At 40.7% G+C, this 27,989-nt stretch overlaps 3 protein-coding genes across 7 annotated transcripts in view; 1 reads left to right on the top strand and 2 right to left on the bottom strand.

Moving 5' to 3' along the window:
- The window catches only part of NVL (nuclear VCP like), a 53,940-nt gene extending 53,626 nt beyond the window's left edge, over positions 1–314 (bottom strand). For 3 of the 4 annotated variants that reach the window (XR_011678442.1, XR_011678448.1, XM_071422006.1), the window contains exon 1: positions 187–314. Coding sequence is in view for 1 of the 4 variants with exons in the window: in XM_071422006.1 (XP_071278107.1) it covers positions 187–243 (57 nt within the window). In the remaining 3 variants the exon portion in view is untranslated. The remainder of the gene's footprint in view (positions 1–186) is intronic. The other variant, XM_071422007.1, reaches the window with a different exon arrangement.
- Positions 287–27,304, top strand: CNIH4 (cornichon family member 4). Of its 2 annotated transcripts, none has more exons than XM_071422133.1 (5): positions 287–443; positions 1,985–2,053; positions 2,883–2,995; positions 5,161–5,301; positions 24,189–27,304. In XM_071422133.1, exons 1-5 carry the CDS (start codon positions 375–377, stop codon positions 24,211–24,213), a joined length of 417 nt encoding a protein of 138 aa, XP_071278234.1. In that variant the 5' UTR covers positions 287–374; the 3' UTR covers positions 24,214–27,304. The 2 variants fall into 2 exon arrangements, with proteins under 2 accessions (XP_071278234.1, XP_071278225.1); XM_071422124.1 differs by lacking the exon at positions 24,189–27,304 and adding an exon at positions 5,889–6,090.
- WDR26 (WD repeat domain 26) overlaps positions 10,007–27,989 on the bottom strand; it is a 31,700-nt gene continuing 13,717 nt past the window's right edge. Inside the window, exons 7-14 of the mRNA XM_071422008.1 lie at positions 26,656–26,794; positions 23,049–23,189; positions 21,651–21,770; positions 20,738–20,883; positions 20,170–20,248; positions 19,472–19,601; positions 16,306–16,491; positions 10,007–14,897 (exon numbers count right to left, since the gene is read on the bottom strand). Coding sequence (XP_071278109.1) covers positions 14,872–14,897; positions 16,306–16,491; positions 19,472–19,601; positions 20,170–20,248; positions 20,738–20,883; positions 21,651–21,770; positions 23,049–23,189; positions 26,656–26,794 — 967 coding nt within the window. The 3' untranslated portion in view covers positions 10,007–14,871. The remainder of the gene's footprint in view (positions 14,898–16,305; positions 16,492–19,471; positions 19,602–20,169; positions 20,249–20,737; positions 20,884–21,650; positions 21,771–23,048; positions 23,190–26,655; positions 26,795–27,989) is intronic.

The following is a 27,989-nucleotide window of genomic DNA, read 5'->3' as shown; positions in this document are numbered from 1 at the left end:
GCAGGGCCGGGCTCGGGCACTCTCCTAGCACTGAGCGGGCCGGATGCTCACGGCCCCTCAGCCAAAGGAGGATACCCGAGCCGGCTGCCGGTACCGGGGGTACCGGGGATACCGGGGGTACCGGGGGTACCGGGGGTACCGGGGATGCCGGGGGTGCCCGGGGATGCCCCGGAGGGCAGGCGGTACCTGCTTGATGCGCTGCTTCAGCCGGGGATCGGAGACGCGGCCGGGCCGGTACCGCATGGCGGCCACTCCGCCGGAGAGGGAACTCCATTTCCCAGCGTGCCTCGCTGCGCGGGCCCGCCCGGGCGAGGCGGTGCCTACGGCGGCCGGGAGGGCCCGAGCGCGGCGGGCGCGGCGGCGGCGGTGGCGGGATGGAGTCGGTGGTCTTCATCTTCTCGCTGATCGACTGCTGCGCCCTCATCTTCCTCTCCGTTTACTTCGTATCCTGCTCCTTGCGGCGGACGCGGTGTGGGCAGCGAGGATCACCGGGCCGGGCCGGGCCCGCTGAGGCGGCGGGGGGCTGAGGGCGGCGGGGCGGGGCTGGAGCGGGCTGGAGTGGGCTCAGAGCCGGGCCGTGCTCCCTCCGCGGGGCCGCGGCTGCTGAGAGGGCACGGGAGGGGCTGCTGAGGGGACATGGGAGCGGCTGAGGGGACACGGGAGCGGCTGAGAGGACACGGGCGGGGCTGCTGAGGGGACACGGCCGAGGCTGAGGGGACACGGCCGAGGCTGAGGGGACACGGAAGGGGCTGAGGGGACACGGGAGGGGCTGAGGGGACACAGGCAAGGCTGAGGGGAGCGGGAGCGGCTGAGGAAGGGAGCGGTGCTGAGGGAGCTGCGCGGGCCTGGAAGCGCGGCCGGCGCTGTGCTGGCTCTGTGTGCTCCGAGCTGCGTTTCAATGTTCTTTTGTTAGGGGCTGGTCCGCAATCTTGCACATATTCACCTTTTTTCCCTTTTTCTCAATAAAAGAGAACTGGCTTTCTTTTTTCTTTCTTTTTTTTTTCCTTGCGTGTTCTTCCAGTCCTGATGGGATTTTTCAGGGACTGCCCAGTTCTTCTAACAATACCAATTAAAAAAAAATATTCCTCCTAGAAAGATAAGTTGTTGAAAAATGAACAGACTTTACCCGTTTTTTAGGAAAAAGATGTCTTAGTGTTCATTTCCTTGGAGAAAAGAACCATGAGCTCTACATGAGACAGCGTGGTGAGGTGCACATGTGCATCCTAAGCCTTTTTTAAGAGGACTTTTCTGTCTGAAATATTCGTGTTTCAGTCTGAAAGTTCATTCAGTAATGAACGTTACCCTCTTGTTTCCTAGCAAAGTAATAATTAATTCAATATTGTTGTAAATGTTAGGGAAAAAAAAGTAGATGCACTGCTTAAAACTGCACAGTTGTGTGAGGAGAGTTTAAAAGTGCATTAGCAGCTTCTCCTGCCCATTAAGTTTTGGTTTCAAGGGTTGTAGTAACAATTTTGATACTAAAAGTATCAAACAGCATTTGCCAGTGTCACAGAACTGCAGGATCATTGATTATATTATATTGTTTATATTATATTGTTTGATTATACAATTTTACAAGGGTTGTAGTAACAATTTTGATACTAAAAGTACTGTTTGGTTATACAATTGTCCAAGGGTTGTAGTAACAATTTTGATACTAAAAATACTGTTTGATTGTACAATTGTATCAACACTTTGATACTGCAAGTTTGCCTGCCTGATCTGTTTTAAGGGCTGAACTGAACATTAGCACTTGTGCAATAGTTGCCCCTGGGAATACATAATAAAATCACTTGGCCTGATGATAAAATATAGCCAAACCTTCTGTCTAAAATAGGAGTGAGTTGTGACTAATTGAAATATGCCTTTGACAGAGCAAGGCAGTGGATGCTGAGAGCAGAGGGTTGTCCCCAGTTTATTGGATAAAAGTAAAGCTTTGTGTATTCTGAATTACCATAATGTGTTTCCTTATCCTGAACCTCAGATAATCACGCTATCAGATCTGGAATGTGACTACATCAATGCTAGATCATGCTGCTCCAAGCTCAATAAAGTAAATTGCTCTTCTTTGCATTTGCTGTGGTTTGAGAAAACCACATCCTTCACCTGAGCATTGTAAATAACTGGGGTGTGATGGGTACCTTGACTGGCAGTATTTTGCATGTTTTTTGCATGTGTCTCTTTCTCTTATTTCAGCCTGCTTGTCTTTTTTTTTTTTTTTTTTTTTTTTTGGATGCCCATCTTTCAGTAAACTCCATTACCAAAGTACTATTTTAAATGAATCTGCTTAAAACTCTTAGCATTAAATCATTAAATCACTGTGCCCTACCCATCTGTGTGTTCACTTTGATTTAAAGGTATTTTTTTCCTCAATGTGAGAGGGAATGGCACAGGATCCTGTCAATCCAAGAATGTGGAATTGCCAGGGGCTGACCCAGTTTAATGGTGCCAGTTTTTGTATTGATCCCCTTTCTTATCTTTTCCAAGCCTGGGGCTGTTTGTGCAGGTTTTAATTATCTGAATCCCTAAACCCACTCCTCTCTGCAGTGATTTCAAAAGAGCTCTTTCTGCTTTCTCAGTTCTCTTTCTTGAATGCTTGTGTAGCATAATTGTGTTCAGACTGTGCTGCTCTCCAGAAATGTTGGTGATGCTTGGAAAAAGCATCTCTGTTACAACATCTCAGGGCTTGATTTCTGCTTATTAGTGTGGAACCTGCCTGAAGGTATTCATTTGTCCACACTGTGATGCAACCACATGCCTCTGCTGCCAGCTTTTCAGATTTACATGGTTATAATCAGACTGTAATCCCAAATAGATGTCTTTTTCATCAAGGAATTTAGAGTTGTGCATGTAACTCTTTCCTCTTTCCCCTTTTTTTGCAGTGGGTGGTGCCTGAGGTGATTGGCCATGCTGTTGTCACTGTATTAATGCTTATTTCATTGCACTGGTTCATCTTTCTCCTCAACCTGCCAGTGGCCACGTGGAATATATACAGGTAAGTGCTCAAGGGTTTCTGGGGTTCCTTGGTTACTAGTTTAGCTTTAAGTGTAGTACAAAGATGAATAATATGGCATGCTGAGATGTTTTCAGTTGCTGACAGTCTTCACTGATCAAACTGACATCATTTCTTGTGACAAGAAACCCAACAGGGTAAAGGTCATGAAACTTTTGGCCTTTGCTTGCATTCTCTTTAGTGCCCAGAAATCCCCATTTGTGGGTCATTCCCAAATTGACAGAAAATGATAGCACATTAATTGGGATTATGAAATAGTACTGAAAACTGAGTTAATAATGTTTTCATGCCATTCCTGATCTGTTGTAAAACCATGGGGTGTGGTGTTGTCCCCTGCACCCTCCTTCATTCACTGACTTGTGCCATCCCCTCACCTGCACTGCTTTTGGCCCCCATCCTGCAGGTTTGCATTTGGAAGGTTTGGAATGGAAGGAAGCTTCCATTTGGGAAGATTTGCAGCCTTTTCAGCCTAGCACAGGTGTCAGTGTTCCTGCTCTTTGTACACTGAGGAAATGTACATGCCACCCTTGGAAATGGTTTAGTTACCATGGGGCTTTCCATGTGGCAGCACTGGGACTGTCACTTCAAACCATGTTCTTTTCCTCTGACATCATTTGGTGTGTGGAGAACTGACCCTTCACAGGGGTTTAGCTGATGGAAACTGGATGTGGATTTGTCACAAATTACCTCCAGTCATTCTACTGAGGGAAGAGCCCCATGTTAAATGTGCAGGTATGGAAAGCTGGCTGTAACTCTTGTTTGCCTGAACCTGCCAGGGCTAACTGTTTGCAGGGATGGGTTGAGTGGCTGGTAGAATTAAACAAAAAGTTTCACAGCTCTCATTAAAACAAAGTTGAGATCTCTGTACTGATAACCTGGTTGGGCAAAATAGCTGTGCTATTTAAATATTGATAAATATCACCCTTGTTTCCTACAGAACTGCCAGCAAAGCCTCCAAATGTTTCTAAGCTGGAGAAACATGAGACTGTAACTTTATGCTTAATAAATAAATGTTGCCTAATACACACACAGGGCATGGTTTGGCCTGGTTTTGTTTGCCCCTCTCTGTGTACAGCTGTGACCTGTAGTGACCAATATTTGGTTTGGGATCTGCTGGCAGGTTTAGGGTTTGATGTTTCATTTAGGCAAGGCTGAGATGCCACAGACAGAATGCATTTTCCTTGAAGCTGTCAAAATTTCTTGTGCTGGTTACCACCTTGCTGCTTCATACTGTGTACTTCTATTAAAGTAGGCACTTGCTTTCCCTTCTAAAACTGGTTAGAGAGTTAAATTCCTGCATGGAAAGAATCTGATTCCAGGAAGGTAGAGCCTGTATGACATCTGAGTGAAGTGAAGTTGTAGCCTGAGCTCAGCTGGAGTGAGAACTTCATGTGCTCCCTCGAGAAATTCTAGTGACAAGAGAACATGCTGCTGGCTCACTTGTCACAGGACACAAACATTTGGTTTGCTGCTTTCATGCTTCCTTGGCTTTCATTCCACTTGGCTTCACTCAGCTTTTGTTCTCATGTGGGCTCAGACAGCAGAACTTGACATGTTCAGTTCTGCCCAGCTCACCCTGTCAGCCTCTGTCTGTGCTGGGGTGTCCCAGGATGGCTGTGACAAAGGCACCAGTAACAGCACAGGGCCTTGGCTTATGCCATCTCAGTGTGACCACTGGAGTTTGGCATTTTCTCTGTGAGGTTTTTTGCTAAAGAAATTACTGATTCTTAGTTAAATTAGATTCTTTTCCAGTCCCTTTCATCTAATGCATCTTTCCAGTGTGGGTGGGTGTCTTCCCCATGACAACAACTAACTGTGAACAGCAATTAAAGTGAGCTGGAATTGGCTGTTACCTGGAATCTCTCTCACTTACACCTAGGAAGCTGGGCTGATGTTTTTAGTACTTCTTGTTCTCTTATTATTTGTGGGTTGTACTGGCAGAGATAGCTGCAATATCCAGAACTCCCTTACCTTGAATTGTGAAACAGCTTTTCAGATGAAAGTTCTTTCTTGGCAAGCTTTCCCCTGCCTCTTGCCCTGACACTCCCTAACGTTTTTTGGGTTTTGTTGTGTGCTCTTTTTTTTTCCTAAATTTTTTTGTTTGTTTGGCTTTTGTTTTGTTCTTTTTTTTATTCTTTAACTTTCAGGTACATTATGGTGCCAAGTGGAAACATGGGAGTATTTGATCCCACAGAGATCCATAACCGAGGACAACTGAAATCACACATGAAAGAAGCCATGATTAAGCTGGGCTTTCATCTGCTCTGTTTCTTCATGTACCTTTACAGGTTAGTTTCAATAATTGCTCCCAAGCAACAAAGGGATTGTCTGCCAGCTATTTTTATCCCCTCTATTCCAGTGGTGTAATTGCTGGTATTCATGTCTTAGCTTTTTGCATCCTGCTAAGCCTTGGTAATACATTTTGACAGCTATCTCTGGGCTCACTATATGCCTTTATTCATTCTGATCAAACACTGTTTGGAAACTCAGGCTATTCCTTAAAATCAAAACCACAAGTACAACATAAAGAGTTTCGTGCTTTCAGCACCTACAGTAAGTGGCCTGTTTAGAAAGGAAATACTGAGCAGCAAGTTTATTTTGCAAGTTCTGTTTTTAAAAAATGAAGTTGATCTGGCTGAGTTACAAATAGATGTGTTGTGTGATAAGGCTGCTTACTCCAGGGTGGCAGAGCTGCTGCTCCTGTGCTGCAGTGTTGCTCCTGCAGCCTTGTCTTCATAAGCACAGCACACAGCAGGGCTGCCTTGACTTTCTGTTTCAGGTTCTCTCAGTGCAGCTCTCCCGTGACACTGAGAGCTGCTCCTGCTTGCACAAGCTTCAGTAATCCACTGGTATCATGTTTTCTGTTTTGTCACAGTATGATTCTGGCTTTGATAAATGATTGAGAAGTTGAAAGAGAACCCTTAGCTGCCAAATTGGGTCATCACTCCAGTGACTGGTTGTGGAGCCACAGACACCTCCCGAACACACCTAGATCAGTGTCGTCATGCAGTATATTTTTCCTCTTTGAACAAGAAATATTTTTCTGTATTTTTAACATAAAATATTTTCAAAAGGCATTGGATCTGTGTAGCAGTTGTTTTTGTTCCTTTACAAGCCAAACTTCTGGAGCTGCTGCTTCTGTAAGATGAAATCCTTGCTTACAAAAGTGACCTCATAGGAATTGAATGGTGATAAGGGAAACTCCATTTGTTAGCTAATGATGGTTGTTCCAGAGCACATTCAAATGCAGCAGTGATATCTGATTCTTGCTGAGAGGAGTCAGGATGAGACTTTGGCTGCCAAGCTGTCCTATCAGAGCCTAATTTGAAGGAGCACTTGGAACAGATTTCAAAGTGGAACAGGAGCACAGCTTGCATCTTTGTATTGGTATTCTTTCCAGACAAAAATCAATGGAATAAAAGTGATATTTTCCTCCCTTCCCCACTCTGCTGCAGCAATCTATATGAAGTCTTGCATTTGGATGGATTAAGTTCCCTTTGGTGGATATGAAACTTGTGTGTAAGAACACAGATAAACATGATTAGTACTTGCTTTTTCCCTTCAACTCCTATTTTGTCATTGAAGTGCATCATGGACATCCAGATAAAGTAAAGATCATACTGCACTGGGGTGGAGTTGGTTACAGAGCAAGAGACTATCTACAGTTGCTACTCCCTGAACCTGCTGTTTGCACAGCCAAGGGGGTGAAACAAGAGTCAGTCTAGCTCAGGGAAATGGTCTGGCAACCCATAACCCCACTCACTCCAGTTCTGATTGACTCCGCTTCAGTGATACCAGCAAGTTCTCTTTGTGCAGCTCTTGCATCAGTGACAAGTGGATAAACCTGAGTTTGTACCCTCACTGTCCAATAACTGTCTTTAAGTTTTTTATATGTGCTTGCAAACAGGACTCTTGGAACAAACACAACAATTAAAACACTTAAAAAACACACTTCTGTAATTCCATCTGAAAATTTATGAGCTTTTTTAAGAACCTGGGGTTTCAGTGTACAGCTGAATTCAACAACTGTTTTCAGGGCTAGCCATGAAAAGGCATTACTGATGCTTTATTGCTGTAGATAACCTTGTGGTCAGTGTTTGTTCTAGGAGAAGTTTGGCTTTAAAGTTTTGATGGATGGAGTCCAGGTTAAGCTGTGTTAAAGATGAATGATGAAAATTGTGCTCATTAAAAAAATAACTAAGGAAACAGCTACCCCAGCTGGATGACACTGACTGCCTGACAGCACAACATCAAACTACAAAAAGTATGGCCCTGTAAAGCCAGAACTCTGACAGGAGGTAGGTCTGGAGAAAGAAGAGTAAATAAAACTTCAGAAGAGTAGAAAGTCAGTAACTTTTTTAGCAGATTATGGTATGCAATTGAATTACTTCATTTGTGTGTCAAAGAAACCTACTACACATACTTTTGGAAGCAAGGGCCTAAGTCAGGTCCTTGCTGTGCTGATGACAATAGATGCAGTTCACTAAACTTGTTTCACACTGAAAAACATAAGCATTACCCTCATTTAATTGTAAGTCCATTACTCAAACTAGCAGCTTGGTATCTTATTCTAAAAACATGATGAATAAGTTCTCTGTTCATTTATATCCAACAACTGATTTTAAGACTTGTAAAAACCTCAGCAGCAGGTTTCAGAGACTACAATTCTGCTGAATAATTACACTGGTAATGTTGAAGCCTTCTTACTGTACAGGGTCAGTGCCTGCTTCAAAAGAGATCTTCAGAAAAAATGTATTTGTAATAGCTAAAACCATTAATTAGCTGGAAATAGGGATACTGCAATTATGTCACTCCTGGGAGACCCACAGAGCACAGAAATTTTTATGGTGGTAAGAAAAACAAAACTCCTTATTTTTCAACAGAGAACAGGGCAATTTAAACCCAAGCTTAGCATACAGAATTCAAGACAATAAGAAACTTGAGATTGATTTAAAAAAAAAAATCATCTGACAATCACTATAAATTGGTGTGAGGTCAAATACAGATTCCTTCCTGTTCACTCAGACTCTTTCCCTTTGGACTTGAGGTATTCAGGTACAACTTTGTGAGGCACCATTAGCTATGATTGATAGAAAACTCCTAATCAGTGAAAATAAATCAGTCCTGCAGGGATTCCAACTTTTAAGTGATGTTACTGAGCCCTTTTCCTCAGCCACAATCTACAGCCCAGCCAGCTTCAAAGAGGATCATCTTGCATCAGAGAGATTACAGAACACAGTGAAGAATTCTGCATTTGGGGGGTTAGTTAAAATGTGTAGAATTGCATGTTTCCCCCTAATTAATCATTGGCTACAGACTGTTGGTTATTGAACCTGTTTTTTAAAGAATACATTTGCCCCCTCAATCTAGTAAATGACTGGTTTGATTTTCTAAAATGGTTTTGTATTATGGAACATGGTAAATCAGTAGTCTGAGTAGTAGTCCTAAGAACAATTCTACATGCAGGTTAACAATCAACCAGAAACCCTGATAAGCCCAAAAAGGCAAATCTTTATCAGTTCAGAAATGCCAGACCTTTGTTCTAATTCTCTCTTCTCACAAGAAGCTCTCTAGGATTTTGCTGGACAAGTGCCCAAAGACCATTTATGCCTTTAAGTGTAGGGTGTGATGGACATTGGAGGAGCAGTGGGACAATCTGGGCTGTGTGTTATGAACAGTTACCAGTACCTTCAGCACCTCAGTTCTGGCAGGAACAGAGCCATACAAACCCTTGAGAACAGTACAGTTCTTTAAAAGTGAGGAGACAACTGGCACTGCCATCCTTCTGGGATGAGGTGACAGCCCTGGCACATGTGAGGCACACACAGAGCACAGGGAGCAGGGACAAGGTGTAAGGAAGGGCTCTTCTCAGGCAGAATTTGGATTTAAGCTGATTAAGAAATGCACATCTACTCTCAGGTGCATTGTGGAATTTCTTTGAAATAATCTGAATTGTTTTAAAAAAGCAAACAAAAAACCAAAAAAACACATTAAAAAAACCCAAAGCAGATTTTAAAATAACCCCCCAAAAATATCAAATCCCAAACCCACAGGACTTCAATGTTACAAATGCTGGAAAGTCCCAGGCCCATAGACTTCATATACCTGTTTCTCTTGCACTCTTCTGACCTGTTAAAGGCAGACAGGACAGCAGATGAAGCACAGCTTTTTTGGCTGGGTTTGTTAGTAACTCCCTTCATCTGCTGTGTGAGTAATTTATGGCTGAAGTGGGTCTGCAACCCAAGAACCCTCCTGCAAATGCCAGCAGCCAACAAGTGGCACGAAGGAGGACATGCAGAAGAATGAGGCATAATTAAGCCATAATTATCTGTGTGCTGCCTAAACTGGAAGGGAGAGAACAAAGTTAATACAAAGGTGCTACTAGAGGGAGTGAAGACTTCTCATCAATAAGTAAAAAGAATTCAAAAATTGAATGCAAACCAGCAAAAGGTTTGAGTTTGGAAAAGCTACAGGGAGTGGAAATTCAGGCACAACTTTTTAACACAACATAAGCGAGAGCTGAATAAAAATGCAGGACAAAGATGATGTTCTGGTTTAAGGCACAGGGAGGAGAAGTTGGAGGGAACACAAAGGTAGGAGATCCAAGTACTTTAGGAGCACCTTCTTACTATGAAGTATCAAAAAAACCCCATAAAACTCAGAGATCACCTACAACAACCAGAGTGTGATATTGAAGCAGGCTGCAGTGTTAAGGAATGATGGGTTTCACAGAGCCTCAGTGAGATAAGCACAGCCTGGGACAGGGGCAGGTCAAGTGCTAAAGTACAGCACAAACACAAGGGTGAGGTGGATTAGAGGCAGACAGCAGAGCCTGGACACAGCACTGAGTGACTCAGCTGCAGCTACACTGCCACAAATTAATTTTCCTAGCGAGGAAGTGAAATAATATGGAAGAAATCTACAATTATTGATCAAGAAATTAACATCCAAGTCAGTCATATAAGTGAAGTTAGGGAAACTAAGAACTATTCATTCCAGTTATTTATTGTTTATTGAATTGAAAGAAAGGGAATACAAACATTTCTGTTAAGTGCTGTGCACCGACATGGAAAAAGTGTATTTTTTTTAAAAAATCCTAATAAAAACAAATCAGAAGTTAATGTAGTTCCAATTGAACAATTTTTAAAGATATGTTTAAAATACTACACATTTATAAAATAAAAAAGTTAAAACGGTGTTCTGTAAATAATTAGTAAAACAAGTGAAAATAAATACGAGACCCAAAGTTCTTATGTTTTTAATGTAATATAGCAAAGAAATTTTTAACTACTTAATAATATCTGAGAGTAACAAAAATCCAGAAAGTTTAAGAACGCAATCCTTTGAAACATTTAATATCAGTCCATAGCAAATAGTCATTACATACCAAAAGCTCTAAGTGTTAACTAGTTCCACCACAACTCCATATAAATCTTGACAATTTAGAAATCTTGAGATCAACAATAAAGTTCTTTTCTTGATCTCTACAGCTTGGTTTGTAAGTACATACATGCTTTGAGGATCCATTTTGTCCCATGTGTTTTCAAGGAGCCAATATCTTTTTCCATCTGTGCCTAAAAATGTTAAGTTTCAAATCTAGCACATATACCCTAAGAATGAAAAATGTTTATGAAAAAAAGATGGGGCACAATGAATTTCAAATTTATAAAAATATACTGATATTAACCAAAACCTTCTGGTCAAAGGACACTTCACATACACACGACTTAAAGTATGCAATAAAACATGACAAGTACCTAGAACATTTGGTTCTCTGTCTGTTTGTGGAACACATGCACACACACACTCACACCAGATGGGAGGAACACTCTCACAGATGTTTGACTGAATCCAGATTATCTGGATGAATAGACAGAAAACTTGGCTACAGTTTATTTCAACTAGAGGCAGCTATTGCAGCAGTAGTTCAACACTGCACACTTCAATTAAGTCCACCCTGTTTAAAAAAAGTGTCATAGTTAATGATTTTGCTTTCTAGACATTGTTAAAAGTAGCAGTTTTCAAAAATCAAGTATGGCAGCTGAAAATGGACTCAAGCCAATGTGGAAAAGACAGGAGGAGGGCAAAAGGAGGATTAGCCATTTATGGGATGGGTGTTCCTCTTAATAGTCGTCTCAAAAAGAAATTAGATACAAGTGTATTTTGTAGCTAAAAATATGGACAAACTATTGAAAGTGCATTTTTCCTCCTCCCCCTTGAGTTACAGTAGTTTATTTGTTGGTCAGTAAATCCTGCTTTTTATGTCCATTCTTTTTTCTCTACCTCCCTCCCCATTTGGATCTACAACATATCCCCTCGAGCTACAGCTAATTGTACAAGTCCTGGCTTCCTGCTAAGGAAACTTCCAGAACTGATTTTGGGTGGGAGTATCACTTAGCAGTGTAAAAATACACAACTAGACACCAACTCCCAACAGCAGACAGTTTTATTAAACATTACCTGGTTGAAGCCAAGTTGAGAAGTAACTGGCAAGATCTGGGCAGATTTCTAGCTTGCATCTTTGCTCCAATCATAAAGAGAAGTTAACTTTAAAGTTGGAGAACTTCAGAAAAGACAGAGGGAATTTAAAAACAAAGGTGTCATTTCCCCCACTTCCCTCCCCTCCAAAACATGAACAGAGCTACCATTTTCCCTTTTGTGTTCCATTGTGCCTTGAAAATTACTTACCTGAACAGCTAAAGAACATTCAGATAATAAAATGCTTCAGCATTTCTTTTTGAGATCTGCCTTGAAAATAACCTGGGGCTACTGTGAATATTTGAAGCCAACAGGTGACCAGAGAAAGTTACAAAATGAGTACACACTTACAGTATTTTCTTCTCTAAAACCATGGGCCTGCTGACTGGAAATACAGTAATTTATTGTGGGTGTGTACTTGCTCCAGCCTTACACTCCAGCCTATGAACATTTTTAAGCACATGGAAATCAATGTGTTGCAAATGAGCAAACTAATTTGGGTTCCCCCCCCCACCCCACCCCAGTCTCATTTTATTGTCTGTGCACAAAAAGTATTGGTACTTTTCAATCCACATAGTGTTGGAAATAATTTAGGTTGGTCTTTCATCTCCAGGTTGGGATGGTACTCATTGCTACATCTCTAATGGCAGCTGCTGTGGGACTGAGTAGTGTGGCAGAATGAAGATGAATCTCCCCTTTCTGTCCTGAGATGCCAGCAGGCTGGCACTGAGACACTCTGGAAGCAGTGCCACCTGCTTGGAGCTTTTCATGCCATGGCTGCACCAGGACACCAAGGGAGAGAGGTCCCACACGTGCTGCTCCCTAACTCAGCTCCTAAATACCTCAGAGGGACAATCCAAGGCCAGAAGAGAGGGGCAGTGTTTTTGCAGAGGTCCTACATTTGAATTCCTAACTGCACTGCTGTGGAAAGCAGGCATCAGCCCACACCTTCCCCCAGCTGTAGCAGGGAAGGAGTCTCACCCTGGTCAGTTATGGCCACCACACTGGAAATGCCTGAAGTGCACACAAAACTTTAAATCTACACTTGACATTTGATCCAGCCTTCACCACCTGCCTTAAGTTCCCACTTTATTTCCATGAGTATGTAGTGACAGACCACTGCATGAGACATTAAGAGACATCAAAACCATTCTTCTCCTTACTCTCTCTATACAATATTTGCTTTGAAAACCTAAGTTCCAGAGTAAGACAATACTAGAGTAACTTCCAAAGATACACATGCTGGCATTGCTTATGAATTGTACCATGTTTTGAACATGTAAAACATTTTACAATTTACTGTTTACAATTTAGGTAATTAATTTTTCCTTAAACCCCAAGGTTTAGCTTACTCAAATTTGACCATGGGAACTTGGTCTGTTTTCCTGCAACATTAAGGCCCCAGGCCTGACTCATCTTACACTTTCTGAACTAGGAAGGGAAATAAAGAGCTTCTTCCAGAGCTGATTAAAGGAAGAAGGAACTGATGTATAATCTTAAGTTTATACATGTATTTTCAGTGCTGTGAAACAGTAATTGCTATCAAAGCATTCACCTTAGTTTTAAGGCTGAACATTAAGTTCCTACCTGGTTTTGGAGGTATTAGAAGACTCATATGTCAGATTTGGGGCTGGTTTCAACCACAGTATCAGAATCTTAACTCATGCTTAAGTTTGCACACAAGGCAAGACAAACACACCACTGGATGGCTGGAATCTAAAAGAAAAAAAAAGTCTAACCTGCTAACCTTTGTTTTTCTGGGAAACACCACACTCCCATTCAGAGTGGCTCCACCTCTCTTCCCAGGAATCCCAGCAAACCTTCCCCCACCCTTCTTCCACACGTGGCTAATAAGGACACTAAATCATGATCTCACGAAAGGATGAAGTCCACACTTCTGCTCACAGGACTCTGGTGGCACACCCTTCCCTGCTCCTTCTTTACTTTGCAGCAGTACCAACACTACCTTTCCACCCAAGGTGGCAAAAGGGAATCCAGTGCCATCCCATAATGGATTTGTGTGTAGTGCAGAAGCACAGAGATGCCAGGCCATCTGTTTATGTCAAAAAGAATAAATATTTAAACTATAAATGTTTGCTTTCTCTTAATATGGGACATTAGTGGAACTACTCCTAGATGTGTCAAGATGTTCACAGCACCAGCTTGCAACAAGGTCTGGGAGAGGCATTTAAATCTGCAAACTTAAAAGTATATTCTCAACAACAAAATCTGTCCACCCCTGTTTATCAAATAAAGAAAAAATTTCCATCATTAATACAAGTGTTTAATTATGATTTGTACGTAAATTACTTATACAAAGTGTTGACTTTGTGAAGAAAGGACTCTTTCAACACATTCTTCCCTCAAAGTGTAGTCTACCTTTTACACCAGCATTGTTGCATATATTTCTGTATTTTAAAAAACCAAAAGACCTCTTCTTGTTTCAGCTCTTAGACTGGTGGTGCAGTCTGAATGCTTTTTTCTCCTAGCTAATACAGCTTAACTGTTGAGATGGACAGTGAATTCCTCCATCTGAAACAAGCTTTACTGCCTACAGAAATCTCCTTCCAGCCACTGCTTCTGATTGGGTCTCAGGTCACTCCAGAAAAGCATCAGTGATACCGTGTTTCACGACACTTCTTGCATTGTTTTAATTCCAAATGTATACAAATGAAGTCATTTTAATCCTATAAATAATTTATTTTTAAAAAATTGTGCTGTTAACCCCTTTGCAGGGCAACGAGCTATGTGAAAAGTACAAAACTTTTTGTCAAATGTGATACTGAGAGTGCTTTTGACATAGTTCATTGGTTTATCCTCTCAATTGATAGATATACTGCGCAACGGGCAAGGCTAGAATCCATGAACCAAGCTGCAAAGATCTCAAGCTAAGTAAGGCGGAGAGAGACTTGAGAAACAAGAGAAGGAAATACTTTCCTATCCAATGTATACTCTTCAGACTAAAGCACTCTTTCTATCAAGCCTTCTAAACTGTTAAATAAAGTGTTCCAAACAAGCATTTAAACTTCATTACACAGAAGAGCAACAAGAACAGTAGCCTGCCAGACAAAAAGGCAGGAGGGAAAAATATATATACTGAGTTCAATGGTTAGCCTGAATGTAGCACAGTTCTTCACAACCGATGGGGGGGTAATTTCAACACGGTGTCCAACAAAGTTCGAAAGACGTGCTTCATCTCGACTGGTTACTATGAAGCAAAGGTGGTAAATGTTTGGCCCCAACTGGGCTTCAGAAATGGTTCTTTTTTCATGACGAGCATGTCTGTCCAGCTATCAATCATGTTTGTTTGCACCAAATCCCAAGCCATTTAAAATACGACTAATTAAGTTAAACTGAAGTCGTCTGCTCCAAATTCGCCATCAACTATCCATGCTACTGCATTCCTCTGAGCAAAAACAAAAACACAGAGAGAGAAAGAAATCACAGCTTGAAGATCTTAGCAACAGTTCATATTTCTATCACAAGGTAATTAATACAGTCTATTTACATAAATTTTAACTCAACATGCACTAGTTAATGGATCTTATACTGTAGCTAAATTCCATGCTTAAAATTACTTCTTTTAGATAAAATTACTCATAACAATTTGGAAATTATTTTAGCATGTTAGGTGTGGGTACTCAAAAAGCATCTGTTCCAAAAAGACATAACACACATTTACACACAAGTTCATGGGGAGTGTGCTAAGGACAGAGCTGTCTTGTCACCCATTTAGGATTCCTAAGTGGTTAGGTATTATTCTGTGCACCTACACCTCTTGTGAAAGCACTGCTGTGAGAAATCCATTTGTGGTTGGTTTGGTTTTGATGGCACTTACTGGTTCATTTTCTGGAGGAACTAAGAAAGTGAGCAAGCAGCTCACTGGAGAAAACCAAACAACAAAGCCATGAGTAAAACCAGCTGGAGGACAGGCTCTGACTCCTTATGGGGGCATTCCAGGTCTTACAGATTAGCCAGGCTGGTCCACCTAGTCCAAGACTAGAAGCACATGTATCAAAGCACTGGAGCAGGGAGAAGAGCTAATTCTTCCTCCTAACAACCTTCCAACTTTCAGCCATTTTTACCTAAGGGACATTCTGAACTAGAGGTGTTTACTTATCTACCAGCACTTAATGGATTTCTCTTTGATTGCTTTGCCCAGGTTCCCCTTGGTGTCACATCCATGAGGTTCTGTGGCAATAGGATATACTATATATCATTTTAATGTCTCCTGGAAATTCTTACTGTGAAGTAGAATACATAATGACAGAAGCATATGAAGTGCACAACAACTGCCCAGCAGTCACCTCCTTAACAATCTGGGGGAGGCAAGAAGGGCTGGGAACACCTGGGTGCATTTTGGCAGCAAAAAAATGAGCATTCTCTCTCTTTCCCCTGGACACATGTGGTTACTGATGGTTAGTAAAGACACAATTTTGTACAGGTTCTCTAGGGTAAAACTTTACAGTCTGTCTAAATTCTGTTGCAAATTCCTTTTGTAACCATTCCAATACCATTACTCAATTTGCAGTGTGGTTAGAATGCACTGTTTAAATTTTAATAACATTGTATATTACTAAACCTAAGCATTGAAAGCCAGGTTTTTATGGATAAATAAATTAATATAATCCTAGGCTCTTAGTGACACCACAGTTTTCTACAGGGGCACGTCAGAACAATGTTGGAAATACCGGCCGTACACAAAATGAGCAACTCCGATAAAAACCACCGGTCACACACTAGGAAAAAAACAAACAAAGCAGTGACTGATTTTTCAGCAAGGCCTTTTTTCTTTTGTTGTTTTTTTTTTTTACCTTCAATATCCTGGTTGTCTACGAAAGGCGCTGGTCCCCATATCCTGACGGTGCCGTCGTCGGAGGCGCTGGCCATCATGGCCGGGAGCTGGGGGTTCCAGCTGACGCAGTTGACCGTGCGCGTGTGCCCCGTCAGCTCGGCGATGGGCAGCTCGCTGCGCTTGTGCCAGATGTACACCTTGTGATCTGAGCCAAACACAGGGACAGCAGCCTGAGCAGCACTGCTCTGCACACACCCGGCAGCACTCGCTCTCACACCTGCTCTCATTAAAACTCCAGCCTCTGGTGTGGAACGGCACTAACAAAATTTTGCTTTTAAAAGTGATCAAAAGAACGCAGGTATCACAGATATGTTTTATGAAAAATCCTTTCCTTAAGATTTTTTCTCCTGAGAAGCTGAGAGGCCTCAGAAACAAAATGTAAACAATAATTATCTGCTGCTGTGGAATGCAACAGGTAGATTGTGATTGGTCTCAAGTGGCTGTTTCTAATTAATGGCCAATCACAGTCCAGCTGTCTCAGACTCTGGTCAGTCACAAGATTTTATTATCACTCCTTTCAAGCCTTCTGATGAAATCCTTTCTTCTATTCTTTTAGTATAGCTTTAATAGAATATATATCATAAAATAATAAATCAGCCTTCTGAAACATAGTCAGATCCTCATCTCTTCCCTCATCCTGAAACCCCTGCAAACACCAGCACACACAGGCAAAACTCTTCCATTAACACCTGCCAGTCTACTACACTTGGTGTTTGAAGGAAAACGTTTGACTGTAATGCAAGTAAGACAATACAAGGGTAAAAAGAGAAACTAAACTACTCTACAACTCCATACCTGTAATTAAAATCTTATTCAAAAGGAAGACTTGCAGATTTTTTTTCTCCCCCTCAAATAATTGTATTTGCAAATTAGTAAATGCATTATAAAGTCATGAGTACTAAGAATATTTATAACCACCTCCTGTTGATGAGTACCAGATAAGATCACAGCTCTATAGTTTATGAAAAACATCTTAATACTAAAAACCTGTAACACTCCAGAGAAAGTGCAAACAGAGCAAACGAGGGAGTGCTAAAGCTTAATGGCTCAAACTGTGAGCTATTACTATCTTTGACAACCAATTACTGTGTGGTATTTAAAGATATCAATTTGTACATATTGAAGTAGATGCAAATAAACCCTGCACATCTTATTTTGTGATAGGAAGCTTTTAATTACTTCTAGCAACTTGGTAGAAATAGAATATGGAACTGGTTAGACCCTCTACTGCACTGTTTAGAGAAGAGTCATTCTTTATAACCAACCATATTTAAGAATAAATGGAGGGTGGGGAGAAGGAGGGGGGGTTTCCCAGCTGCAGACCAGCAGCCTGTAACAAGCCTGTGGGTTTACCTGTCTAGGACTGTCTGTGGAATATTCCAAACAGAGTCACATAAACTGGACAAGTGTGTATTGCTAGTATTACACAAAAGCTTAGTATTGGGGTCTAGCAACCAAATGAAATTATTTTGATCTATCTGAGAGGCTTTTTCACATAGACGCCACTGAAGGCTCAGCAAACAAACCAATCTTCCCTCTATTCCTCCTCCCAGCCCCTTATAAAACAAACTTGCTCTCTGACCTTTCTGCTAGGAAAGCCTCAAGGCTTTTTCCTATGTGGTAGCTCCCTTGTCCTGTGCTGAACCAGCTCATTGAGGTACCACCTTCACATGTCCTTGTGCTGATGCAAATGTCCTGGCTGTGCTTCCATTCCACCTAAGATTTCAAGGGGATTGCACATCCATGCCACTCACCAGACAACACAATTCACACATAGACACACAAGCCTCTGCTCTGCCAGGTAACCAAAGCCTAAAGACAAACCAGTACTTTGGTCTGGAAAAAACAAGATAGCTACTTCAAGGCAGCAGTCAATTCCCCTCTGAGACAGACCTCTATTTTCTTCCTTTGGATGCAATTGCCAGGAAAACCCCTACCTAACCTGACAAGATGTTTTAGGAAGTTATGACAATGTGATCAATTACTTTTTAAAGCCAGCTATGAGAATGTGACCTGTTGTTATTGTTCACTTCTCTTTTAAAAAGAGTCTCAATAGCCACATTTACACAAAGGTGACAGCTTCAGACAGTTCAAATCTAAGAACCCATCAGTTCCTTACAACCAGTTTCAGTGGTTTTTAAACAGTGAAAGTCAAACTGGGGGACAAAAATGACTGGTACACTGTAGTATCTATACCTGCACACAGTTATGGCTAAATCCTGAACTTCCAGGCACTAGGGTCTCAAACAAAGAAGCTTGTCCAGCCATGGGAAAAGATTCACACTGGATTGGAAGACTGGAGGTGCTGTCCTTCAGTCATATTCCACTGGATATAGTCAGAGAGTGAAACTTGATTTTATTTTAGACATATTTCATATTTTCCAAAAACAGAGTAGGAAATGCCTTGGCCAATCTTGTTTCCTAAGAACTGTGAGTTACACAGTAGTCACAGTAATTTGTTTACATATTACAAGTGTAATTTTTGGCCCTGCATAAGCTTGAATTCAAAGTGACCTCCATGGCAGGTGATGGCACTGCACCAGTGACAAAACCAAACCAATTCAACACATAAGCTTTTAACAATTTCTACTCTTGCCACAGACAGCTGTATAAAAACATACTTCAAAGCCTTTAATCACCAAGAAACTCTACCAGACTACGTCAACAACTGCCTAATTTGAGACTACTCTGTCTGTAATTAAAATGATTCTATGGAAATTAGAATAACCTCACCACACCTGTATCTTCAACAGGCAAATGAAGCTGTTATTCCCCAGAAGTACATTTTACTCAAACCAGAAGTCTAAATATCACACCACAAAAAAAAAAATCCTCAAGAACACCCCACCCACTTCTAATTAAAACTGTGCAGATGCTTTTGCTGTAGAGGAGGAACACAAAAGAGTCAATTATGTGTTCTACCTCTGCCATCCTCTCAGAAGATTCTGTCTGCCAGCCCACAATTACTTCTTGAAGTATGCCACAATCCCAGCAAGCCTCAAATTTATTTCATGAGCCACTTGGTTTGCTTTTATAATGTTGTTGTTAGCAACTGTCATCTATAAGATGAAGGTATAGGAAGGATACAGTGTTCCAGTTTTCTGCCCAAAGGAGAATGGTGTTACCTTCACTGCCACTTGCAATGAAATCTTCATTATGACCTCCAAAACACGAGTGAATTGTGTAAAATCCTTGTGTAACACCTTGATACTTTCTCACTAAAACTCTGTCTTGTAAGTCCCATAAGTGAACTCCCTGGAAATAAGAAATTTAAAGAATGTTATTTTATCATTAAGTATTATTAATAGCATTCTTCTGAACAATGACAAAAAATTACACCTGGAAGTGCACTACTTTAGAGCCCACTTCAGTACTGTTGGTAGATGAAAAGAGTAAAGATGGATCCAATTACTCAACTCAACTTTCACTGTAGGTCCCTTCCTCTCTGAAAGCTTTATTTTTACCCAAGGTTTCAAAAGCAGAAATAGATAAATAAAATCTGTGCCCCAGACATGTAAAGTGCCACAGTTCTTGCTGTATCTGGCTTCTCAATGCAACAGCCAGATAATAACATTTAATAGTACATATTTCCCAATATGAAACTCTTGGCTATAAATCAGTCAAAAAAAATCAGGTTTCAAGAACAGGATTGCCTTCTTGTCAGATAATAATTCCATGCTGTATTTATGAATATTAAAGCCTTCATATTACACAATATACAACTAGTTAATATCAAACATTCCAATTCACATCAAAGTATTTAAAAACAGGTAGCAGTTGCAAGAAGATTTATTTCCATTTCCTTTCAACATCCCCAACTCACCTGAGTTGCTACATTTAACAAAGCTAAACGGCCATTTTTTGAAATAGTAAACGACATAATAGGGTGATCCTCTTGTACTCTGAAATGATAACACATGAGAGTCAAAATAAGCAGATAATGATGCAACACCAAGACACCAGGCATGTTCTGTCTCTGCAGTATGATCAGGGAAAAACAGTTCCAAAACTGAAATAAGGTATGGCTCTAGAAACCAGCATAAGCCAGGTCTGCAATACTTGTTTATAGTGAAGCCAAACACCAAGACCAAAAGGGACTCCAGACCTCAACTCCTAAATTCAAGGCAGAATCTACCAAAATATGTCAGGAATTGAGAGGACTACAAGTACTCCCAATGACAGAAAGAAATGCCAAAACATCCACCAGAAACCTACTCCAGTGCTCAGGAAGTTATTACCAATATTTGATCAACTGCTGCTTGCCGATACTTGCTCACTAATTCTTGTCCCATCTTTTAATATTGAGAACATTTAACAACCTGTTTCCCATCCTGTCCCCCACAACTGCCACTAGGAAGCAGGAGTTCAGAACCAAAGAGAGAGGCAGTTACATGTTCCTGTCTGTGAGATCCTCGAAGTTGTAGCCCCGAATTCGCTGGTGTGTGTCCGACGCTAGAACAGTTTTCCCATCACTCAAGCACCAAAGGCATTGTACTCTCACCCCTTCCCAGGAGTCAAGGAGATTACCATCTAAATCCTGAGCAGAAGGAAAAAAAAAACACCAACAAACATTCAACCATTAGTCTCAGGTTTTTGAGGAGCTGTGACACAAATAAAAATGTCTTTTTTTAGTCTGTCTTTCTAGTCAGACAATTGCTACAGAAAGCAATCTTACCCTTTACAAGGTAGGACCTAAAGAATTAGGAGTTGGTTGTCTTAACCAAGGGCTTTTGTAGAAATCCACCCCTGAGAGCAGAGAATCCCTTCTGTCACTTGCTCATGCCACCTGCACCCCATCACTGAGCTGACCTTCACAGTGAAGTCTGCATACCACATTATTATTATTATTATTATTATTCTGGGAACAAGTTGAAAAAATAATCAAGAACGTGGTGAAACTGTGGACCACCACCCCAAACCAGCTCTAGTCAAGTAATCAGGGTTTCACATCTATTTTCACTAAGCAAAGACTGCATGCAAAAACTAAGAAAGATGTAGTCAAAATTCTGTGGAATAAAAACACTTGTGGGCAAAGGTACTGCTTTTTATTAATGTTTTTTTCTGAAGCAGCTAAGAAAAAAAATTCCAGACCACAAATCCTCCTTGAGGCAGGTCAAAAATGCTCAAACCCTTCAAACTGCTCCATACAGAAGTGCTGCTGAAATATCTGCATTAATGTATTGCTTCTTTGAATTGCAAAGGATCAGAACCTTCAGTGCACACAAATACAAAACCCAAAAAAGCATTGACCAAGCTTTTCAATTCCTTGCTTTGCCTTCACAGGGACAGCTGCAGAGCACTTACACACTGATAGAACTGTCCACGCTGCCCTCCCGTTACAAAACGCTTCCCATCAGGATTCCAGGCCACACTTGTTAAACTGTCTTCATGAGACTGGCTCATCTTTGTCCTCAGCTCCCCAGTCTGGAAAATAAACAAAGGCAGCAGGGCCTTACACCAGAACCCTTTCCCAAAATGGCACTGGTAATTTTATCTGTTAACAATAGTTTGGAGGTGCACATATTTATTAAAAAGAAAGACATACTTATGAATAATGCAATGGAAAGGCAGAACTACTTTAGCATATCCAGTGAATTTGGACTTGATTCAGGACAATTTCTTTTGTCTCTCAAATCAAGAGAGATGGAATAGTTGGTGTGTCAGACAGCTAAAAGATTTTGAGTGGAATGAAAAGAAATCATAGGAACAAGCCAAGAGAGTGACAAGCACTATCAAATGAAAAAAACCCAAAACACTCAAAGAAAGGAGGCAGGGAGAGACTAGAAGAAAAGAGGTGACAAAATATATTTTAGTAAGAAGTTAGGAATATCACAGTAGTTAGAATGTTTTCCTCCTTGAGCTGAAGATCTCCATGCCAAAATTTATCTTTCATGCCTATAAAGCCACCATTTCACAAGACAGAACACCAATGAGTGGCACTGTCAGCAGCACTCCTCACTGAGCCAATTTAGTCAATTAAACAGAAGAAAAGTGTTCCAAGGGTGAAGAAAGGCAACGTTTTTGTTTTAGGAAACTACATTAGTTCAGAGTCCAAGGCAGCACAAGGAAGTCTATACAGCTCTCAGCTGAGGCAAGGGAAGCTTTTATATCAACTCAAGTGCCCATAAAATTCAACAGCAGAAAGTGATTTTCAAATTCATGGAGGGAATGGCAAAATGCCCAAGTGCCTGATGGAAAAATGAAGTTCTGAAATTATGAATTGAAGCCTCTTTCACTGACATCACCGGGAGGGTTACATAAAGCAGAAGTTTGCATCTTTTACTTTTCCTACTTGCTAAAATCATCAACGAGCAACTGCTTACTTCTTCCCTTCAGTGATACTTCTGCCCTCTGCTTCTCTTGATTCATTTGCTGTCCTTCTCTTCAGGAGCTCTCTGACATCCTATGCATTTATGCCATCCCTTCTCAGAAATGATAGTAACCACCCACACAAGAATTGCTGCACAGTCCCAGACACTTAGACTTGAACTCCAATTTCAGTTCTGTCCAAAGTGCAAAGAGCATTTGCAAGCTGCCATAATTATTTTTTCAAATTGAGAGGAGGGCAGCGAGATCAGCAGCTCTTCTTTACACTCCCACCTCTGGCACAAGCCCGCAGCGATTCCTTCTTTCAGGAAGGGATTTAGAGATTGAAACAAAAGCAGCACAAAGTTTTCTTTTTCACTCTCAGCCACCACTTACTTGTACATTCCAGAGCCAAAGCTCAGAACAATCATCTGGGCCACAGGCAACAAGGTAGTTGTCATCCGGACTCCAGGCAATGTAGGAGACGCCGTACGCGTGACCTTCTAACGTCTTAAGGAGTTTTAGCTGGTGAGTGTCCTGGAACAGGAGAGGTGTTCTTGAGACACTGCAAATCAACTCCCACCACATTGCACACTTCCACAGCATCCATCTACAGCATGAGAGCTTTGACAGTTTACAGAGCCAGAAAATGAAAGCTCTTAACTTCAACCTTCAAAACAAGAACACTCAGAGGTATTTTTGTTCCAATGTTCTGTGATTCTGACCATAAAACTCAAGAAATACCACTGAGTACAAAGTTTTACATTACATTACACTTGCCTTAGTACAGAAGATTTCTGTAGAGTCAAGTTTTTCTACATCTACTGGAATATGAAAGTACTATCATCTGTATTTTACAGAATTAAGTTACTTTCTGAAAAGTAAAGACACATTGGAAACCTGTTCTGGTTAAATAGAGAACCAAAATCTTCACAGCTGCTGACAAGGGAAAACCTTGAAGTGCCAATATTTTTATAAACTTGCATGTATCTTGTGTGTGCTGCTCAAGGAAGGAGACTTACAGAAAGATATTTTTAAAATCTTCCTTGAGAGGTGTTCTTATTTCAGAAGCATTGCCTACAGCAAGCTGTTTTCTGCCAGATTTAGTGAATGAAGCATACTTGGCACATGCAGCCTCTTGTATCATCTCTATATTACAACTGTTTTACTGCTGCCTCGTCAGAGGAACTTGACTTTTCAAGAAGCTTGTAAAAATAAATAGTACAGCTAGATACTGTGAAACAACCACACATTGGCTTCCTAAATACAGAAACATGCTTCAGTACAGTATTAGCACTGATTCTTGGGAACAGCATATACACAAGCAGAACAGAGCTTGTTAAAACACTGACAATAATTATCTGAAGCCTCTTGGAAAGGGCAATCAAATTGTCCTCCCTCTACCCACCCTCCCCTGTTTTTTCCAAGCATGGCAGATGCTTATATCTCCACTTTTTTTTTTTTTTTTTCAAAAAGCGTGACTAATTTGAAATTCTAGCTTGATTTCTCTAATTGTCCTTTCTCTCTTTTTTTCAGTATTAATCAACAGAGCACTTCTTGATTCTGAAGAGAAAGACCAGGGGAAGAGTGACACACAGGATCATTTCCTGATATCAGCTCTGAGGGATTTGGTGACTCTCAGCCAGCCTGCAACACTGGAGGTTCTGCTGGCTAGAAAAAGTAAATTCCTCAAAAGAAAGTGAGCTAAAAATAAGAGTGCAGAGAAAGAGGGGCAAATGAATGGACCTCCTCAAGACCCCTTTCCCATTCTAATCATTATTCCTGGACTGCATTAGACACTGCTGTGTCTGTAGTTAAAGTGATTTTCAAGGAAATTGAGTCATGTCTGACATCATCTCACATCCTGGAGCTTGTCTAGAACAGACACTTTTTTTTTTTACAACAGGATTAAAGTAGCCTGTCACTTCAGCATATTTGAAACTCATGAGGAACAAGATACATAAGATATTCCTCTTCTAATGATAGCACTCTGGGGCTGTTACTATCTTCCATACTGCTCTCATACTTCCCCCCAAATACCATAAAGCTGCCATACCATGCTCTAAAACAGCAGGCAGTGGTATTTCAGGCAAACATCTCCAAATGTAGTCAACCTGCCTCCCACCCACCACCAAGAGAAATCTCAGCACTTCTATCCCTTACATGCAGCTTTCCAAAATTTCGTTGTGTATGACAAGCAACTGTTCAGGCATCAACTCAAGTCTGCAGTAGCTGAGCTCCTTGGCTGAAACACCAAAAACCTGTCAACAGTTTTCAGAAAATGCAGAAGGGTTTTTTTTAAGGAGCCTGTTAAAGGAGAACTCTTAACAAAGATGCATGTGAGACAAGGTGATGCACAGTGTGCTCATCCTTTTGTGCTCCACAGAGGTTCTGCCACACTTCCTGACAGTCAAACAATGCAGCCCACACAAACCCAGTCAACTCAAGACACTATTTAATGCTGCTGAGCCTTCCTCAGAACTTTGAAATTAGCACATGGAAATGACAACAGAAGCATAGGTTAACACAGTCTAGACATGGCTGGGTCTTAGAAAAGAGTAAGAAATTCAAGGTATGAAAGTAAGAAAATACATTGGAGCAGTGTCCTTACACTTCAAGAGGGGCAATGAAGAAAGAAAGGGAGAAATGAAGGATTCTCACACATGTTAAGTGTGTGTGGAAAAATCAAACACTGTTCATTTAAAACAGGGCTCTCCCACCACTTGCCCAGACATTGCTGGATGTTTGTTTCCATGTAGTTTATGCAAACAGATTAGAATAATTCTGTATACCTAAAGCCTTGAAAATCACTTTAAATTTATGGGTCAAAAGACCTTGTCAACTGCTACAGGAAATGTGAGAAGCATGTTCTGGCAAACAGGAATCACTTGATGTGGCCTAATCCTATTTAAGTATCCACCTGCTTGAAAGCATTGCAATTTTTTTAAAGCACCCAAAAAAGGAGACAAACCAATAAAACTCTACAAAACCACTTTCCCACTAACTATTTTTTAGAGATTTTTATTCTTTGGCAACTGTTGGTCAAAAGGCTTAAAGGCTCAAAACATTTATGTGGTTTTACTAAGCAGCTATTAGCTAACAATTCACTTTAAGATGTACTAATCAAGATGTTTGGTATTAAAACCCATCAATATAGAAGGAAGATGTGCATCTACAGTCAATTGACAAGTTAGCAGCAAAAAATGTTTGATCCTTAATTCACCCAAATTACTCTAAGGAAAAACCAAACCAAAACAAAAACAAAACCAACAAACAAAACCCAGATAATTTCCAAACTAAATAACAGAAGTCAGCTTTGCTGCTATGCAGCTCTTGGCCCACAGCACACTGGCCCCAGTAAGACACAAACCACAGCAGTCTTATGCCTGAAAGAGCCATGGTGCCTGCTTTAGTTCTGGGGCTACTTAACATTTATGCACATGGAACAGGGTGTTCAAGTCCTCCCATCATTTTAACAGGAAAAAGGACTCAGATTATATGGCTTCTTAACCTGAAGTGAAAGAAAAGAAACTCAGATTCAAACCCCACTGAATACCAGTATGGAACTGCAGAAACCTTTCATTTTCCACCTCACATACCAGCCTGCAGCAGTGTGGTTAAAAAACCACAAGGATCTTATTTCTGATAGAGTTTCACAAACATTAGCAACTTCAAATGCTGTGTGTGTATGTTCAAGTTTATTCCCAGTCTTCAATTGTTATGAAATATATGGACATATTTTCATAATCACCTCTACAAGTCAAAACAGGTTTAGATTCACCAATCAGCTTCTTTATTTATTTATATTTCTACCAATAGATATGTGCAGGAAGGATGTATGAAATATCCTACTGCCATGAGATTTACAAGACTTACATCCCAGGGAATGGGATGTAGCAGGGCTACAGTACATGTCAGCCTGTCCTACAAAAATCACACCATCCTAGCAGGAGAAAGCTGAAAGGAAAGGGCAAGACAAGTTCATTCCCATTTTCACACTTACTGGATCAACCTGCCATATAATAACAGTTGTGTCCTTAGATCCTGTTGCTAATTTCGTGCCGTCGTTGGAGAATTTGCAGAACCACACTTCGTTACAGTGCTCTGTGAGGATCTGCTGGGTATAGCAGGGGAACTGTTTCCTGGGAAAACAAAGGGATGCAGTCACACATTAAAAAAAAAAAAAAATCTTACTGCTTTCTTATTAAAGTCAAGCTATTAAAAAAACCAGTCAAACAAAAACCTTATTTAAGTGCAAGGCCAGACAACTTAGAAACCCCCTCTATTAACAGCTGCTTCAAGTAAGTACAGAATGAAGTGTCTCACCTGGCAACAAGCTCACACCATTAAGTCATCATAATTAACCATAAAAACACAGAACTGTTCTAATTTCACCTACATGATCTGTTATTCTTTCATGTAACTTGGAATTAAACTGACCTCATCAGGAGTGTAACAGTTTATTACAATATCATTTTCTACTGTATAGAACACTATAGCATAGGTCTCTTTGAACCATAGGTGAAATGCTTTTACTTGTGAGGTTTTTGTAGGTATCTCACTCACTTAGCTACATCTTGCTAAGAAATGATTTTTACATAGAACTTTCTTTTCCTGAATGTGACCTTGCAATAAACTAGATGTTTCTTTGCCTTTGTTTTGTCATTTTTCACCTTTGCAGAGTACCACATACAATATCTAAGCATAACTAGCAAGATACCATTGAGCTTTCAGCTTGAGCAGTTCTCCCCCACAAAATCTAAACTATTTCATAAAATGCTGAGTTTATCAAACAAAATATTACATTATAAACTACTGGAGAAGATCCAAACATTCCTCTAGAGCCAATATTTAATATTCTAGTTACACACCAAAAAAAAGCTAAACAGTCAAATTATTAAGTTAGGTGAGAACTGGAGACAAGTTTTATTTGATTTAAATCTTGCCTACAAGCTCTCAAATAAGAATTTCAGAGCTAAGATAAAATAAATGTAGGCTTTTACAGCAGATGTCTTTATTTTGAAATAATACTGCAAGAGGTACAAGTTCATTGTTCAGATGCACTAAAAGAATCTCTAACCACAGATACATTTTCTTCAACTGCAGAAATGCTGAAGTGGTTTAGTCTTAGGCTGAGTTTTTACAGCACCCAGTGCAAGAGAGCAAACACAACTCTGATGAGAAACAGTGACACTAAGGGAATAATGGTGCCCTTGAATGTACAGTTGTATTTATCACTGCAGATAAACTGGCTCAAAAATACCAATCAAAAACCAACAAAACCACATCACAATTCACCCACCAAAAGCTAAATAATCCCCCCAATTAATTTAAGCA

The sequence above is a fragment of the Agelaius tricolor genome, unplaced genomic scaffold (assembly GCF_023055355.1).
Source record: "Agelaius tricolor isolate 1412-34295 unplaced genomic scaffold, bAgeTri1.0.p SCAF_1, whole genome shotgun sequence".
In the NCBI taxonomy this organism is placed as follows: Eukaryota; Metazoa; Chordata; class Aves; order Passeriformes; family Icteridae; genus Agelaius; species Agelaius tricolor.
This window is presented reverse-complemented; position numbering and strand designations above follow the sequence as displayed.

Bases quoted from the DNA above. Each gene is read 5' to 3' on its own strand.
- CNIH4 (XM_071422124.1), top strand. From the start codon at position 375: ATGGAGTCGGTGGTCTTCATCTTCTCGCTGATCGACTGCTGCGCCCTC. The intron at 2,996-5,160 runs GTAAGTGCTCAA...TTTAACTTTCAG, and splicing joins GCCACGTGGAATATATACAG to GTACATTATGGTGCCAAGTG. The intron at 5,302-5,888 runs GTTAGTTTCAAT...GTTTTGTCACAG, and splicing joins TTCTTCATGTACCTTTACAG to TATGATTCTGGCTTTGATAA.